Source organism: Nomia melanderi, chromosome 5 (genome assembly GCF_051020985.1).
Source record: "Nomia melanderi isolate GNS246 chromosome 5, iyNomMela1, whole genome shotgun sequence".
Lineage (NCBI taxonomy): Eukaryota > Metazoa > Arthropoda > Insecta > Hymenoptera > Halictidae > Nomia > Nomia melanderi.
The window spans coordinates 8706454-8726069 of NC_135003.1; the positions used below are offsets into that span (position 1 = coordinate 8706454).

General features: G+C 42.0%; 1 protein-coding gene across 3 annotated transcripts in view; it reads right to left on the bottom strand.

Annotated features, from left to right (window-relative positions):
• Positions 1 to 19616, bottom strand: part of LOC116430945 (uncharacterized) — a 211816-nt gene that overhangs the window by 78100 nt on the left and 114100 nt on the right. For all 3 annotated transcript variants that reach the window (XM_076367637.1, XM_076367635.1, XM_076367636.1), the window contains 2 exons: positions 13003 to 13540; positions 1607 to 1815 (listed from right to left, as the gene is read on the bottom strand). In XM_076367637.1, coding sequence (XP_076223752.1) covers positions 1607 to 1815; positions 13003 to 13371 — 578 coding nt within the window. In that variant the 5' untranslated portion in view covers positions 13372 to 13540. The remainder of the gene's footprint in view (positions 1 to 1606; positions 1816 to 13002; positions 13541 to 19616) is intronic.

A 19616-nucleotide genomic window follows, 5' to 3' on the forward strand; every position in this document is an offset into this window, starting at 1 on the left:
AATTATTAATCGCCTGGCGCAAAAGTGAGACGAGGAATGTAAAAAAATCAAGTCGTACCGGTGCATCGCAATTAACCGTAAATTAATCGGATTATACGGGAATCATTAATCGAAAATAAACGGTCGAAAGTCCCGGGTCGGGTCTCTCGTCGTCTGCTTCGCCCCGGAACCTGGGGCTCGTATATTTCCCGGATTTAATCAGAGATGAAAAGGAGCCGTCGGTCTCGCGGAGAGTTAACAGGTCAATGAAGAAAAAAATATGGACAGACCCATTAGATTCCGTACACACAGCACCGGCCAGATTGTGCCGATCTATTTTCAGAGACGCTAACTAAGTTCTGCGTCTGTTTCTCATTAAATTGCGCTTTGACCTCGAATCTTCTAAATTTGGAACGTGGCCCCCGCCGATTAGGTGTATCCACCGCGACGCGGCGGATTTCAAAAGTTTTTCTGTCACCGGGGGAAGAGGAACGACGCTCCACCTGGGATAATGAGCTATTGGACGGTTCAATATGGCGTCCCCGGATCCTCGGACAAATTGAAATTCGACCGTTTATTCCGGGCAAGGAAGAGAAGTAGATTTATTGAATCTCTATAAAGTTCTGAATGCTTTGAATAAAAAAAGGACTTCTCGTAGAAGTTGATACTTCACTGTCGTGTAACTTTAGAAATGTCGACTGTACAGCAATAAAATGATAGGTTGTTAAAAATCGATGTTCTTTTGTTCGGATCCTCTTCTTCTTTTAATTAAGTTTCGGTCGGAATTAATGATCTTTCGAAAGTTACATGTGTCCCAAGATAGCGAATCGATGTCAAATTTTAGTACAAACTCCCCAAGGCTATGCTTGTATTACAAGCAACAAGCAGTTAAACCGATTGATTTGTGTTCCGTTCCTTTTCTTGTGGAAATTAGAAGAATGTAAATCTTCGGATTTTGGAAGCTTTTTATTGTAACGCGTACCGGAATAAATGAATACATTTAATAATTTCTGGGGACAGCATGTTTACGACTTCAGTAACCGTAAAACAAGAGAGATCTGAAATGGGTCGTGCGGACCGGTCTGATGGTTGCCAGTGTCAAAGAAGTTATTACAAACAATATTTCATCAGCGGCGCTTAATCAACGGTTAAGTGACAGCTTCCTAAATTGCGTCTACTTTGTGTCCGCGGAATGTTGATTACTCGATACTCGGGTGCCAGCGTGTCTCGACTTAATAATCAGTAACGCACCGGAAGTGTCTAATTGAATCATTTATCACTAATAAGTACTCGTTAATTCTGAATAAATTTTGACTGCGCTCGCGCGCATCACCTTCCACCTCGACTTTGACTTCACAGTCCGTTTACTTATTAATTATCCTAAAGATCGCGAAAAATGTCCAACGATTTACAAAATTTGAAAAAAAAGGAAAATATTTTTTGAATTTTACAATGGTTTACCTGGCGAAATATTTGTCAAGTAGTTTAAAAAGTTGAAATCAAGATTCAGCTGTTTGTATTGCTCGAGAAACATTTCGCGTCGCGCGACAATCTGTTTGTTACCGATTTCAAAGACACGTCCAGAAATGGGAACCGTATTTTCTACTGAATGTTAACACGTTCCTACCTTCTGTAGTCGCTTTTGCAGAGAATCATGCCGCTCCTGGTGTAGCACGAGTGGCCGATTTCCGCTAGTGCTGCGCCGCAATACGAGCATTTCAGGCAACCGTTGTGCCAATACCGATCCATCGCGAACAGCAGCCATCTTTCGACTATTTGGCCACCACATCCGGCGCACTGTTGGATACCCGTTGGTCCGCTCGGACCACCTTCTTGCTGTAACAGAAAGGAAATACAGTGTAAATTTAATATTATTATGGGATATTTCTGATATTATTCATCATTAATAAGCTGATCTACAGATTGTTATATAAATGAAGTTGTCGATTGAATAAACATTTCGATGAGCAAATGTGTTTACACGACGCAAACTTTGACTGTGATAATAATTCAGTTCGGTTAACACATACTCCAACGGCAGTTCTCAAAGACTATTGTGATTAACAGTTTCAAGACTCCAGAATACCACCTTCGCGATACTTCGCGTATAGTGTTTGCTTTGCGTAATAGTGGAAGAATAAAATCACCGAGTAATTTCAACTTTCGCTCTTTGCGAGCCTGTATTCCAAGAGTCCACGAAACAAAGTAGAAACTACGCTGTTCAAATTAACTGCGAACAATGCGCATTTTTCTGGGATAGAAGTAGGACATTCAACTTTGAATGAAACTGGAAACAAGATTAACTAGGAAACGAAATAGATGGAATCTAAGGAAACAATACTGTACTTAAATATTTGGAACATATCTTTCTTCATAAATCATTTAATTTATATTTTCGATGGTTACGTATACTTTGTTTTGTGTTTGACGATTCCTAGATGCTTATCATACAATCTTCATAGTAGATTCAAATGCAATAATAAGCACAGTGACCTTGAAATAATCTTTCCCTTCGAGTTTCCTTCGAAATGTTCCCAGGGTTATCATAAATGAATGTCACATACAGTGAGTCAATGTGTATATTGTTCGTTTTCAAAGCTTCACGCTGATTCCGTTCCCTCTAATGCCATTACATTCACGCATACCGCCCCACACAACGATTGTAACAACAAGAGGAAGGAAAATGAATTAAATTGACGATGAAACATAAAGGACGGTCTACGTGCTCTTCATTTCAAATAAAACGTATATTCTCTTTTCAGTTAATAAGACGCATTGAAAACGCGACATTATGATGTACATAAAGTAACATAATTACACGAACGAAAAATTAATTTATTATATACTTGCACAGCATATTTTTCTTAGTTTCTGCATTCATAAATTACATCAATACCAAATAGAATGTTTCCAATGAAACAAGTTATACCGAATTCCTTCCAGAAAAATGGATTTAATTTTTGTTTAGACAAGATTGTACTGGAAAAAATTGTTGCTGAAACAGGATAAGGTGTGACGTGTCGCATTCATGAACATTGCACGTCCCAACGCCGATTATGTAACGAAATTATTGGAAATAATAACAGGTTGCGTGGTCTGCGGTGCCCGCGACCGGCGAAGCTTCTATTAACAGGAACCGAGGCATTCCTATAATTAATACGGAATCGAAAGTCATTAACGGACGATAAATCATCGCACACCGTCAAGTGAGTAATCTCGGCGAACACTTGGTCGCGATTATGTAAACTCCGGTAAGCGTGAGTAATCGCAGGCGACGTGGCTGATTATTAAAATATACGGTTCTCCGATAAACGTCACCGGCATTGTTGCCACCCGTACGTACCAACGCGTCGATCGTTTCATTAAATCGAAAATCGATGAATCCACTGCGCTCGGATCCATAATACTACGGTTAAATCAACTCCTCGTACGGTAACACTTTTTTCCCACAAAACGACATAACGATTGATAGACGTTTTGTTATTTTTTTACTTCATTTCGAATACTAAGAACGATTATAAATGACAACTTAAATTCTTTTCAGTCATTTAATGACAATGAATAAAATTATTCCAAGGTGTCGCGATGCGCTCCGATTTTGTATGAATTGATACGAAATAATTTTAAAGTTAAATTCCTTCGATGCGATTAACATGCTTGTTATTAGAACGTAATCGTCGCATGTTAATAATGATCGATTTAAACGAGTACACCGAAACAAAAATACACGGGGATAACCGTGCTTCGGTAACCACCGGCGAGCGTACAAATATGTGCGCGAGAAATTCACACTCGATTGAACGAAGCACATATTTACAAGAACACGAATGGTAATTTATCAACATATTTTTAGCGCGACCTTTCCGCGGACTATTTCCAGACATCTTAAAAATGGAATAGCAAGGATAAATAATCATAATCGCTGAAACTGAAACCGCGGCCGGTCGTTTCTGCGATCGAGATAATCGCGTTACGTTGCAATGTAGAAAAATAATAAACGTAAGATCGATCGGAGCGAAATGTAACTTTGAGCTTAGTTCGCGTTACAATCGTGCAGGCCTTAACCGCCCGTTTTTAATCCCGCGTAAGCGAGCTCATTACTCTTTTACCTCATTACATCGAGAGGAGGAATTCATCAGATAACTAGAAGAAACTTCACGTGCACGATAACAATATGATTAACGAAGGCGTTATTGCAAAATGCTCCAAGGGTGCCTCGGGCACGGAGGATTTCAGTAGGCAAGGTAAAAAGTGAAACGGTAGACGAATCGAGATTAATGACGGCGATAGATACACGTTAATTAAAACTAATTCGTGATAGACCGCGTGCGCGTCGCTCGCGATCTTTATCCAATTTCTATACGTTTCTAAGTGCCGCAATAAAAACGAAGTGCTTAAAAATAATGCGTGTTCCTTAATTAATCCTCGTTTCGCTGGAATAGACTGGACCCTTTCGAGTTCAGCTTTCGATGGACGAATTATTGTTGAAAATGTATTGCACTCCACGTTTTCTATCGTTGCAGAACAGCCGGCGGAGATTTCTAAGAATTAGGTGTAACGGGAGGAAAAATTAATAAATCAGTGGAATGGTGATTAAGGGATCCGCGAGAGCCAGCGATTTCGCGCTCAAAGAAAGTCCGTGTAATGAGATTTGATGAATGTCATTCATTATCAAGTCTTATTAGAAAATCGGGCAATTAGCCCGGCGAAATATTACTGAAAATTACAGGTGGCGCAAATGAAACTCGACCGTCATTACCGACGACAAAAGAAATCGCCTTTCACTGTGGCAGCAGCGAGCCGCGCGTTTCTGTGACGACGTGACAAGTGCTGTGCTGTAAATTCCAATAATAAATTACGTTATTTTTATATACGCTAACCGATCATATTTATTTTACGTTAACCGTTCATTTGAGTTATTGGTCTTATTGCACTCGAGCCTGTTAACTCCGTAATCAATCATTTCGTGAACACTAGTCTTTTATCTCGTGCGTGTACAATTATTTTGCACTTCTTCTTCTGTAGCTTGATTCCTATTTGTCCATACTGTACAAGCAATAATTCGTCGGGTATAAAAAGTATATTTTGAGATATTAAGAAAATGCGTCCTTGAACGGGACAGAATTCCACAAGTACATTGTCCGATTATCTATGCGTGCATTTATAAAAGAGAAATGCTATTTTAAAACATAGCCACGGTATGTAATCTTTTCTTAAAAAGATACATAATATTATGGTATTAATTTCGAAATGACTTTCAGGATAATTACATTAGTAATACATGTTAACGTCAACTATACATGTGACTCATTAATAGATAATGTTGGTCATTATGAATTAACAGGAAATTCAAATAAATCCAGAAAATAATTTTAACAAAGCTCACTATAGATTTTATGTAGTTTACATAGTTGTACATGTATTCAGGTAGCAAGCATCAAAGTAAAAAACCCTCTTTTCATCAATTACTGCTTGAAAAGGAAGATTTGCATAAACTCTCGCAGACTGCCTATTAACTTTTTATATAATCTTTAAATCCTGCGAGTGCGTTAAAGAACGACTACTATCGAAATTCTGCTAGGGAACAAATATACTCAGATTTTTTATCATTTAATTGAAAACAACACTACAGATATGTTTTTATTGCAATAATGGTAAAAAATACTTATAGCTCAAATACTCAATGTATGAATACTCTTGAATTATCTATAATAAAGATAGCGTGAAAATATAAGTGTGAACTGCATCGTTCGCTTACATTGGAATTATTAATGATCTAGAATGTGACTGCCACAATGACATTAGAAATATCTATTTATATTACCTATTACTGTCGTCTTTTTAATTTACGATGCTCGAAGTTAATTACTGAACCACAGAAACATTCAACTTAAATACCATTAGCCACAGAAATGTTAATTGTGAAACTAAGCAGTACTGCTTGCTCGTGCATTCGTGTGTTCGTCGTTTAAGAATTCATAGCGAAATCGATGTAAATAATTAAACCAATACATCTACATGTATCAGAAATAAATCTTACTGATTCTTCGAATGATTAATAAAAAAAAAAGGAGATAGAGACGTGAACATGAACGTGTGAAAAATACGGTTTCCTTCTAGGAAATTTCAATGAAGTTATACGTTTGAATCGAACGCGAGGAATCCCGCCGTTCCAATGGAAATTTTCAAGCCGTGGCTTTGTTGTAATTTGCTCACAGTCGTGTAGAGGCTTATCAGTCGGCTCCGATCTCGCGAAATATCGCGCGAGGCTAGTCGATACGAGAGCAGGGAAGGGTTCAAGGCAGCCGGTTCCCGTGAACGCGCGAACCGCCGCGGTTGCCCTCAGAAAGCGACGCGTGCGCCGCTGCCACTTTATCGAAGAAAAACCGTTTTTTCGCTTCTCGTTTTTTTTTCTCTCTCCTTGCTAGACTTAACGACACTTCTTTCGCAATTACGGTGCAATTACCGGCGAAGTTACTGTAATCGAATGAAACACGCGTAATTATGCCCCGCCGATAGAACCCGTCGATTGTTCGTGGCGTTTCGATGAACAATTCGCAATCCAGAAATAGAAACGATAACAACAATCTTTTCTTAATCACTGCTAATGTAATTATCTCTCGTTGCCTTCAAGAAAAATCATTCGGTGCTTGGATTGTAGGATTTACGATAGGAAACCATGACAGTTACAGGTTAATTGAAAAAGGTTTTCCTTGGTTAATTATTTCCTATCAGATTAAATCGAAATTAGAAGCTGTGCGTGAGTATTAAGTAGTGAGTTAATAATCAATCTCGTAATACAAACGCATGATTAAACTACTAAAAATAATAGGACTCAATTGAGAATATATTCAATATATTGAAACGCGGATAGTACGATTTTCAACTGTCATATAACATCCACGTTTTTAAAATAATATCCACTAGTCCGCATGCTTCATCAAAATTCTATTCATACGGAATCCCGAGAAAGCTATCCAATTTCCGAACGATCCCATTAAAAAGTTGGAAGCGCAACACCGAACTGCCGATCAGCCCGACTGTTTCAAAATTCACGAAAATCGCCCAGCATTTACTTTCGCCGGCCGCAAATCGTTTCGCTTTACGCCCCGAAGATAAATCCCAGATTTCATACAGTTATTTTCGAACAAGAAACCTACTTTTACGGTCGTTCGAACCAGCAGTAAAATTCTCCCGGAATAATATAATCCGGGCAAGAATTCACCCTCTTACCATCCCCCGTTCCCCGGCACACCGCGTTCACCTTTCCGAGTTTCAAGTGGCCGGTTCTCGTTCGCGATCGCGCAATCAGCGTGGTCTAAACAAATGTGCCCCCGGTATTTGTTGCGCAATCATTTCCCCCTCTCCCCAAGTCGGAAAAATTTAATTAGTTCTCTACGGTTTCCGTCTACGAGAATTGTCTTCTGGCAAAGGGAAGGGATGCGGGAATGCTAGCGAAGAGAGAGAGAGAGAGAGAGAAAAGAGAGGGGACAGAGGAAGGAGGGAACAGAGAAAAAAATGAGCGGCGCATTGTCTTCCATTGAATAAGACCTACCGATGAATATGTATTTCAAGCGGGACAGAACGGTGCGGTGTGCCAGCGCAAATCTTCGATCGGCGCTGATACCATTAATGCAACGTTGTAATCGGAAACAGTCGAGTATCGAGACAAATCAAGTCAATCGAAACTACCCGGAGTCGTTTAAGTAATTTGCCCCGGCTAAAGTCGAATCCGATAGGGAACGCGGGATCCCGGGATATATACGTAAGCTGGATTCCGAACACGGTGCCCGGAATTTCTGGCTAGTAACTACGAAATGGCTAAATACGCTACAATTTTCCGGGTGCGCGACGATTACCGTTCATTGTTGTAGCGAAAGGGGTTAAAATAGATTTTCGGTGTTCCGTGTGCACGAGCATTTTGTTGATATTTGTTTTGCGTTAGGTGTTATGATCAAGGTGACTTTTTGTTTCTTTTGTTAAGATTATACAAAATATTGGATTGATGGGATTGTCATGTTGGTTTTGTTGTTTGAACATTTACTGTCACGATACTGTTTTGTTTAATCCATCGTGCAATGTTCATAATTTTCTGTGATTCTGTGATTGGGTACTGTCTATCTGAAAATCTTTCATTTCCAAGTGGTTGATAAGGGGTAATCTTGTCTTAGCACGAAGAAAAAAGAGATTAACTTTCTCTCAGTGCAATGAATGTGTTAATAAATGGATAAAATTTTTCTCTATATTTAACTCTCTAATACTAGTACTCACAAAATTAATCTCTCTTTCTGAGAAAAGAATATTATACTGTGGCATTTATATAGTTGTATTTTAAAATTAATATAGTGAATTTTGGAGTTGCTATAGTACTATGTATATGAATATATTCTCTAGGAAATTATGTTATTATCTTCATTAATGTAGTGTTGCCACAAGCACAGACACAAAATTTGTGAAAGGGTAAAAGTTCCATTCTGATTTAGAGTTAATAGGAAAGTTATATGGAATTAGTTAATCTCGTACTTCGTAATATTCAATAAAATATGGAAGGAGAAACCAGAAGCTATAAATAATTCGGCGTGATTGCCACCATCCACGAGCACCGCAATTTAGCTTATCGATCAATTTTGGCTTCGTACTTCGCTACCTTGTACCGAATGTATAATCAACAATTTTCAACGTGTCACAGTTTCCCAACTTGTTCAGCACTAGAAGCAAGTAGAGTAGTGAAAGTGGCTCGCTTTTAATCTCTCAGAATAATCGCAAGACTAAATTTGTTAATATTCGACGCGACTTTCATTTCAACGTACACGCGAGTAACTGCATTTACTAATTGCAAGTAATTTCTGACAGAAACAACTTTCCGATTTCAGTGAAAATATAAGCCAAAAACTCCAAAGTGTCCAGTGGTACTAACAACAATGCAATTCTTGAAAACGGTAAAAACATTGTTCCAGAAAGACCGTTTCGAGCAATCAAGTAACCAACGCCGAAGAACAATCATCGTTTTGAAAAACACAATGCATCGGGCATCGCCGTTCCTGCGACCAGTTACCACAATTTCCACGAGGCGCGGGATTCAAGGCCATTTACTAAATTACTAGCCCGAACAATAGCATCCGGAGAGCGGTGTCAACACCGTTCGTCGAGTAAAGATCCGCGAAGAGGAAAGCCGCGTCTAAAAACAAAGTTCTCGTCCGCTTACTATTTTATCCCCAGGGAAGCACTTCATCTGGTTCATCCGCGACGCGATGGTGTTGTAGTGATGCGCGTGAACCTCCATGATCTTGCGCGAATGGTCCTCGCCGAAGACTATCCGCGAAAAAGGGAACAAACAGCTCGGCCTCTCCGGTTCACCGGTCGAACGATCTCATTCGTTCGCGAGCAAACGAATCAGGCGCACTCGTCCCGCAATCGGGGGGTCACTGATCACCAACAAAATAGAAAAAATCACTCGATCGAGCCACAAAATTTCCGGAGAGGGCAAAAAAAATTTTCAAAAATCGGTTTCTTCGTTCGGATCCTTCACTGAACGGTGCACCTTTACCGAATCAGCGTCGCACGCCGCGGATCACGTTGCCGTCGGCAACGACCAGGTATACCATACACCGCGAACAGTCTCGCGTGGATCATCCCTGGGGGATCGGATCGGTTCCGGAACACACTACGGTCCCCGAAAAACCGCGAACGTATCCAGCCGTGAATAAGCGTTGCGGCGCGCGAGGGGGAGGGGCGACGATCGAAGCGAGACAGTGAAATAGAGGAGGGGGGATAAAAAAAGGGGGGGGAGAGGAGGCACGAAGACAGCGACGCGAGAGAACACGCGTCGCGACGGATGGAAAAAGCGAACCGGTCGCGACCGAAGTCAACAGTGAACTGACTGGTCCGTCGCTGCTTTGGGCCTCTGAATGCCTCGCGAGGCCCCGGGTTCAGGTACCCCGGCCAGCCAGGAGAAGCGGGGCCAGCCTGGTGGGGGGAATAAAAAGGTGAGCCTAGAAAGGACCTAACTAACGTTGAAAGGGGACGGGACCCATCCATAGCTACGTCCAGGCCTGACAAGGACGGCGAGATCGTGGTAGGGGACCGACGAGCGAGACAGTCACTGTATTATGGAGTGAAACGCTGCGACGAGGTGGGCAGGATGGTCGGCGACGGGGGACGAGGGGGCGACGGTCTTCGAGGGAAAGGGGCAACGGGGGACCCACGGGTTCCTCGTAGTCCCCTCCGCCCCTATTCAATTATATTTCTCCATGGTAAATGCCTATATTGTTACGTTTGTCAATGGCGAGCTAAGTGAGGGTCACGTAGATGGGTAATGCCTTCTGAATTTTAGCCTGCGACCCTGCGTGTCCTCTGTGTCCTTCTCTTTCTGCCTTTCCTTTTTTCCGTCCCTCCCTCCCCCCTGGTTTCCTGGAGATGATCCCGCCGGACTCTCACCTGTACCTTACGCTGATATCGCAGGGTGAAAAGCCGTCGCGGACGTTGATTTGTTGACAGGATCATCAGGATCGTCTCGAGAGGGAGGGTGCTCGAGGGCGGAACGCTTTCGGATCACGAGGACCGTATCAATCGGGAGTTTGTTAGGATAAGGAGGTCTTCTTGTGGTGATCCCCGGTGTCCTGGGGTGAAGTCGCGTATCGGTGATTGTGATTTGTTTTTGTTGGGGTTCGTTCATCGCTGATCCTTTCGGATCTGCGTGTTGCAATGCGAATTGTGCATTTGAGTTGAACGTTCTGCGATACGATTATTTATTGGTTCGAATATTTTGGAATTCATAGGAAAAATTGAAAACTTGCTTTAACGATGGTTAAAGCTGATACAGCACTTCGTATGTTTTACTTCCATGATTTTCAGTTTGAATCGTAAAACGACAGTAAAATGTTTGTAACTGGGTTAAATAAAATTCTGGTTTAGAGAAGTTAAATGAATCTTAACTACTTCGGATGGGGTAGGAATGTATTAATTGTACAAATCGAATTTAGTTTGAGAATCCCATGGAAGTGGGGAGAAATTATTTGAATTGTAGGATGGTGAACAAGATCAGTCTACGTGACCTAGAGTGGAGAAGGATGGTTAGCGTTGGGTAAACCTGTTTTTAAGAAAACGTGTTTTGAAGCTTAACAACTTTGTTATATATTCATTGCCGATTTACACTGGTAGATTTCTTTTTTTTCCGCCCGGAATTTTAAATGCCTGTTACTGACGCGATTTATTTTATTAAAGAAAAATAACGATTTGGTTTGATTTTTTTACTATTACGCATGGTACATAGAAATTTATCTATATTATATATGCACAAACACATAATATTTAAATACTCCAATAATATTTTATTTATTAAACATGAAATATTCGCTTATTATTAAAATTAATAATATTTCCTTCCGAGAAATAACAACTAACAGACATTTCATTAGTACTGATTTAGAATTTCTCAACGAGGTAGCCATCCGCCTCCCTTTCAAAATGTGAATGGCAAGTCCAGAAGGTTGAATTTATTCACCCTATACACTATTGCCAAGTTGCAACCCATATAATGTATACTAACCTAGTTAAGAACATTGCTCTACTAAGAACACGACTCACTGCAAAGCATTACTTAATACATACAAATGAGTGACACTATAACCAAAAATAAAAATAAACATTAGACGATCATTTGTAAACATCGATATTTTTAATTCTTTGCTTTCCGCGGAAGATTTCTTCAAAATTCAATTCAATATAATTTAATTAAAATTTCCAGTTACTCGGATAAAATAAAATATCTTTGAAACAATCTTGTCGTTAATAAATATATTTGACTGGCATGTTTATTAATAAAAGAATCACATTAACATCAACGAATTAACTGTGATACCAAGATGTGACACGTTTTCAACACCGATGATTATATTCCAGTTATCTCTTTCCTCTCCACTGGTATTTTTAGATCATTCCGTTCATTCGGAATGGCACTGGCGGAGATTATGGACACATTGGCGGGAAATCGCGGAGCGAAGTGGGCTTACGTAATAAACGGCCAACAGTGGTTATTACGCGAACAATGCGGTACGTACTCGTTCCAGGTGCTTCCGGTTGAAAACTTTTTCTCGTGGCCATCCTCGCGCGACGGACCCGGGTAGAAAGTGTATTTTAATCGTACGTGGAGAACCGTTCATGGCGCGAGTGTTGAATCTACGCGAACGCGTTAGGAGCGGGCGTGAAACGACGGGGGGGGGGGGGGGGGGGCAGTCGACCCGGGTCATTAGGAGGGGACTTTAATTTAATTTGTTTTTGTTAACGCCGTCCTGTAACAGCTGACCGGTGAGAACTGGCGAATAGTACTAAATGGGACACTATATAAGTATGAGGGTTATAATGATCGCGACGATTAACGTTCTTACGGTTTCGAATTGCTATCCGGCGTGATGGAAATCAATTAAAATTCCAGACCGACTTTAAGCATCGGAGAAAGGCAGAATTAAGTGTTACTCGTCAGATTTCTACGATATTACCGAAGAAAATAATTTAATAGAACTGCCTCCGCGCTGAAATCGACTTCCATTTAGTTCCCGCTTTCCAGAACGGATCTATGAGAAGTACAATAATTACGCGTATGATACAACTCCGCGGGGAGTATTAAAACGTCGAACATAATAGAAACGGATGAATGCTGGAGAAAATATGAAGAAACCTTGTTGGCTATTACTTAGTCGATAACAGAAGAACGTCGGACTCGAGGTAAGGGGATATTTCTTGCGCTGTTTATTTGTGAATATGTCTTAGTCAAACTATTCAACTATCATTCAACACATTCATTTCACCTGTTTAACAATTAATAAACAAACTAACTTTCCCAATTGTTGTTCATTATTCTCATCAACCCAGTAACTCAGATTCCCAGAAGTAACTCAATTATTTACGACAAAATTCTATCTAAAAATAATCCTTTTTAATCCCTACCTTTAATCCCCATTTTTCCTAATTTTCACCCTGCAAATACAACAATTATCTATGGACAAAAATGGATCATCATCTTACCTTAAGTGTACAATTGTTGTTGTGATTGACTGGTGGATAAGCAGGATGGCCGGGTAAGTGTGGATGCGGGTGTCCTGGGTGATGCGGATGATCGGTCATCATTCCAGCACCACCATGATGGTGCCCGTTGCTGCCCATCCCTTGACCGGGTTGCATGGAAGCGTACGGGGTTGCCGGGTCGATTCCGGGTCCATGGGGCGGCGAGTGGGGGCTAGGCAGGTCGGGGGTGGTAGTAGTGCCGCCGCCACCGCCACCGCCGCCACCGCTGCCGGTACTGTAGCCGTGATGGGGCCCGGAATGATGGGGACTGCTCGAGAGCGAGGGATGATGCGGGTAGGCTGCAGAGTGGCCCGGATGGTGGGGGTTCATACCAGCGGTTAAAGCGCTCGCCAGCTTGACCGATGAGAGGGTGGGCCCGACGAGCCCACCAACAGCTTCCCACGACGAAAAACAAAAGCTTCTAGCCTACCACTGTGGAAGCTTATTGGAGCCCGGCTCTCCTAGAACCGGCTCTCTTCTTCCGGCTCTCTGCTGATATCTGTAACAAGAGAAATTGGCTGGTCAGTGGTGTCGTTCGGCTGTTTGCGGCTCGTTTTCCTGTTAGGCTAACAGGTGTCCATTGAGAGCCACTGGCTTGGAGATATGGAAGCTTATTCGAATGAGAATTTAGTACGGCTCGATGGTTCACTGATTGAGGCAGCGAATTGGTTAACGCGTTCACAGTTGTGATATATATTTGTAAAACTTTGTGTGTTTATAATGTATAAATGTTTGGGAGAAATTCTGAGCTAGAATATTGAATAGAATTTCTTAGGATTTTAGAGTAACATCTTGTGGTTTGTTTAAATATAGTAACACGACGGCTGATAGATTACTATATTTTAGAAATGATGATCACTAGTAAAAATGTTTTCGGATAAGTTCGAACAATAAAGCTAAAGAAAGTTGATAACCTCACGCATAAATGCTCGAAACCACGTTGCGACGAGACAAAGCTAATGGTTATCGGGATTGCTAATTACGGCGAAAGGAGAAACAAAGCCGGGCATCGAAGTAAAGGATCGAGAGATCCGATCGAGACGGTTTAAACAGCCTTCGAAACTTCTTTCATAAGAAAATCTTAAAGACAACGATATTTAGCTCGGGCGTGCAGTTCGGAACTGGCGGTACAGGCGACCGCTGCATTAGATCCCACGATGAAATTGTGCCGGCTGATATTAATTTCTCGGTGGTCGGAGTTCCGGTGCAATTTTATTGGTCCTTAAGACGGGAGCGCAACGATTTCATAATCCCCTACCCGGTCCCGATGAAACAGCGGTACGTGGCAAAACGAACCCCGAAGGCGTTTCGGGTGCCGGGGGTAGGGACCTTTTTACGACGAGGCAATTCGCGAAAGAGTTTATCGGCCGAAGAAAATATTTAAATTCAATCCGGACGCTGGGGCAGGGGGGGGGGGGGAGCATTAAAGCGGCTGCGGATCCGCGACAGGATGGTTCGCGCAATCTTGCGTTCCATGGGCTGCAGAAGGATCTCGTTGCTTGTTTCCCTTGATCCCTCGCTCCCAACCCTCGCGGCTCGCGCGATAAAGATGTACTCGATTGTTACCGTGACCGGGGAAAGGGGAGCAGAGCGGAGTGATTGCCGCAATAAACATTTTACGAGAACCGATGCGACCGGTTTATTTGTTTATCCGAGTTCCGTGCAATTAAATCGAGCATCTACGCGCCCCCCTTCGACAACTGAACACGGAAACGGGGAAGCCGCCGCGGAACGAACGTTGAACAGAAGAACTGTAACAAGTTCGCGAACCGAGCGGGTATGGGGACAGGAAGATCGGCCCTTGGGTTTTTATTCACGCTCGAACAATCTTTCCGCTGACTTCTTTTTTCACATATTCCGTGGGAGCCTTTTATGCGGAAATTGAAGTCTTTGTTAATTTATTTTCTTTCTGCGTACGTATGAAGCTTAACTTTATACTTTTATTCTTCATACTTTTTGATGTCCCTGTTCAGTAAGCAATTTCTGAAACTCTTTGTTACATCGAGATTCATGCTGTAATCGAAACTTAATTTAATTCAAAACAAGCTCCTTTAAACACGTAAAATATCATGTTTCTAAAATTACCAAACAGTCAAGCATCCCCAAAGCAGAAAACAAAGTTGCCGCGGCACCTGTGTCTATAACACCCCCAGAATAAAAAGGAAGGAATCGACTTTGCATAAAGTCGCCCGGTACGTCGACTCGCACGAATGGTAAAGGACGACAGTTAATCAGGATGAAAGCAACCGCGCGAGCGCACGTAACGCGATAAATTGGATAGGTCTTAGCTACCTGGCGGGCAGGTTATTCTAAGCGCGCAGTTTCCCTCGAAAACGGTCAGGGCACGATGCTGCACCGTTAGATCTCTCCCCTTCCCCTCGTTCTGCCCTGGTCACCCTTAAATGCAGGCTCCGACGGATCCTGAGGGCGAAAAATAAGTCGGCGTCGAAGAAAAGGTACTCGTTACCCCGCGCAGGGGACAAAAAGACAGAAGTTTTAGGATAGGCCCGAAACGGCACCCGCTGAGCTACCAGGAAGGACGATTATTGTTAATTAAGGTGGGCGTGTCGGGCAGGTCGCACGCCGGTTTCACGGCCCTTAACGAAGGGACAGGTCAGCCCGTTTTATGAATTCTAATGCCATCCTCGGTTGTTCGGTCCGGGCCCGGTTGACGAAATTTCTCTATCCCGCATTTGCATTTCACCGGTGGCCGGACTCCGACGACTTTTAACCTCGTTCCCGGCCGCTCTTAACGCAATTAGCCCGCCTATTCACGGCCGCAGCCGCGTCCACGGTATTATCAGGTGTTGACGGTCACCCGGTACTTGATAACCAATCAAACAGCATTGTGCATTCGGCTTTCTCGTTTAATCGCTGCACGGAAACTTCCGATTTTATTAAAGACCCTGGACCATCTCAGATGCGTTGTTTGTTTTTAAGAGGTCTCAGTATGCTTTCAATAATTGTATGTTTATCGTTGTGTTCCGTCGTCGTTTTGTATAATGTTATTATTACAGTTGGCTCAGGAGATTTGAGACATAATTAGGGGTCTATTCTCTAGACTAATGAGACACTGGCTGGATAAGCTTAGGATTTCAGGATCATCCCATGATTTAGCGTCATCAGTGATTTCCTTTGTTGACACTGTTTCCTTAAATCCTTTCGGAACATAGTGTACGAAGAAGACATTGATACTTCAATATTATTTAAAATTTAAAGTAAACGTGGAAATCAACGTTTTCTGTTCCCATATATTAAATTGAATAATTATTAGCGACGATTAAATCTCTATTTCCTGTAATACATTCGAAGTGTCTCCAATAGGATGACACGATCTTGAATAGCCAATGAAATTTAATCTACTATAGAAGAACATCGAACTAACAAAAACAGCGGGTTGCTTATCGAAAAACAATTATGTCAAATGTTGCGTTGCCGATAGAAGAAGACGATGGAAAGACCAAGTTACCGAGAGAAGGAAATTTGCTTCAGTGTTGGAAAACATTATAAAAGCGAGTAATAAGAACGAGCTTTGTTCGCAGCGTCGCGTGTTTCGTTTCTGGCGACGACGCCGAAGACGATCTCTTCCCCATTGATCCTGACGTATCCGTGTTTCCCGGGCCCCGGATGATTCGAATTAGCGGCCAGAAAATTAAACCTTTGATGTCGTCGCGCCGACGTCGGTCACACAAAAAACATTCCGGCCACTCTGTTGAAACGTATATTATCCGCTCACGCTTCCCGATTTCGTTTCTATTCTCGGGGTTGTTTCGTAACGTTGCCGGCGAACCCGAGGAAACTTAATTGAATACGCATATTGAAGTAATTACCGTCTGATGAATCTAAATTGAATTCTACGCGGATAACGTGCCATAAAATGTAACTATTCAACTTCTTTATTTTACCGGAATTTCGTACGCAACGCGAACTATTTAACTCTTACATTATATTGCGACCTTTGTAAATTAATAACTGAGTGAAACATAAAATGAATAGAATAATAAAGTCCAACGACTCCCTTCATTCTGTCCTTTGCCTCGCGAAACCGTTTGTTCTGGCAACAAATGACTGCTTAAATTCTCTTTTAATAAGATGTTACGAGGTTTTCGTGTTCAACCCTTTACGTAATGATTTACTTCGTGATTAAATGGAGAGAGTGTCTCTATTGTTCGTGGTTTCCCAAAAGGAAAAAGAATTATGTTGTACATATTCATTGCAGATAAACTTCCATTTTGTAAGAGTATATTGAATTCCGTAAAAATCCGGTATTGGTAAACGTGAAATAATATTTCACTGATATGAACTGGTAATACTCATATTCACGGAATTCAATGGGAAATCTTTGCCACGCGCCTGACACAAGACTACAGGGTAAGACATTAATTTTACTTATTATTTGTTGCAGAAGAATTCACGAGAATTGTAGGATGTTTGCAAAGATTATTTAAAATAAATCATTCTGTATTCCATCTACTGTAGATTACAAAGGATGATGGATTAATTAGTTCACACGCTACATTTCGAAGCTAACAATTGCAGCAAGCCGAAGAAGGGAAGAGACATTAGCCGTAATAGTCAGCGAACGAAATCTCATTCCGCGACGCGCTTTGATGTCGAAGTTGTAGGCTTCAATACAAATGGATGCGTAGAAGTTGCACGGCTCCGTTGTGTTCGAAAGCTGTACGCGCGGTTACGAACAACGTGAACGGATTAATGAAACGTCTTAATATCGCGGGACGGTGGAAAGGTTGCATTAAAACTTCCGATGTGAACATTCCATCTTCCGTTACTCTGCCGTCCCTTGAATTAAGGTACGCTAACGTTTTATCACGAACGTGGAAATTATTTCGAGTACCCGATTATAGATTTCAGTGAAACTGATTTAATTTAAAATTAAAGAAATTAAAATGTATCACATCTTTGTAACACTAGGTAAATTAGATTGCTATTATATATACTATAAAACTGTAACCATTAAATTCTAGACTAATATTGAAATAAACGTATCTTGTTACTAATGAAATATGAAATAAAATAAGCGATCTAAGATTATCAATTGCACCACGGCTCTCCACATTAACCTACTTTCACAGCATCTTTATCAATTAAGTGTGCGTTGTTCGATAGAACGAAGAAACGAACGATCCTATTGCAATTATTACATCGATTGATGCTAATGCACGATAGTTGGTCAATAAGTAAATTGCCTCCCTACCACCCTGACATCTATTCTGAAAGAAGTAATTACTACTAGATAATATATAATACTAATGCAACACCCTCGATACATGCTTCAAGTTAGATGCATCAGTTACTCGCATTCCTGATTACATTAACCCCATTATAACGTTTATATCATTTGAAATATGTACATATTATCCATCTGTCGATCAATGGAATTAGCATCCGTGCAAGACCAGAATGATCCGGGACATCTATTAGTCATTAACTATAGCAAATCATTGAAAAACGAACGGAAATGAACGTTGTAAATATTTAATTCCCGTACCAAGGAAACCTTACAGAAACCGGTATATATTATAAATAAAATCCGTATCATGTAATACTGTCTACGTTACTCCCATAATTTCTATACAATCCATACCAAATAATTGAGCATATAAAGATTCACAAAAAACGGTAGCGTATCGACGAGTCCGGCGAGATTTCTTAAAATCGTACAAGTATATTTCGCCTCCGTGACACGTAACTTACTTTCTCATTACGATAAGGGGTTGCAAGTGGCCAGCGACTATGTAGAAAAATAATATACAAATACGAGCCGTGTATCGGCGATAAAAAAGATTTCTTCGCTCCGACCGTCTTCCTCAGCGGCATGGCAGGGGGGTTAGCTCACTTATCGACCGAGTCGCGTATGTACGAATCGCTCGAGAGCAAATTGGCTCATTCACGGGGCCTCTATCTTCGACGTCCGCGTGTTAAGGGGATTTTTACAGGATTTAATTAGACGAAGGCATCGAGGGAATCCCGTGACCGCTGGCCTCTCTCTCGGCGGCTCGTAATATTTATCAGCCAGTCCCGGTGGTGCCCGGGGGAGGAAATTAAATTCAGAACCGTGGCGCATCGAAAGGAGTCGCGCACCGTCCCGTCGCACACCACCTGCCCGCCCGGCCCTTACTCGCTCGCTCTTTCCCTCTCTGCGTGTTACGTCCAATTAAACCTGGCGGCGTTACGCGCTAATTTCACTCTTAATTGTTAACCGTTAATTATTAATTACCGGTTCCGCTTATCGGGCCATCTGGACAACAGGGCCTTTCATCGGAGGCGAGCGTCGTCGTCGGCGCCTCCGCCGCGCTGCGACGCGCAGCGCCGCGCATCGGTCGCTCCCGATGGAAATTCAAAAGGGACCCATTTCATTACCGACGACGACGACGACGACGACGACGACGACGACGACGACAACAACGACGACGTCGTAGAAAGAGAAGCGCGGAGGGGCAACGCGACGGGCAAGATATTAATTAGGGAAAGAGGAGGACGGGAATGGAGAGCGAGGGGATAAGGGTGGCCGGGGGAGGCCGACGCAGAGAAGGAGACGAGTAAACCCGTTTTCT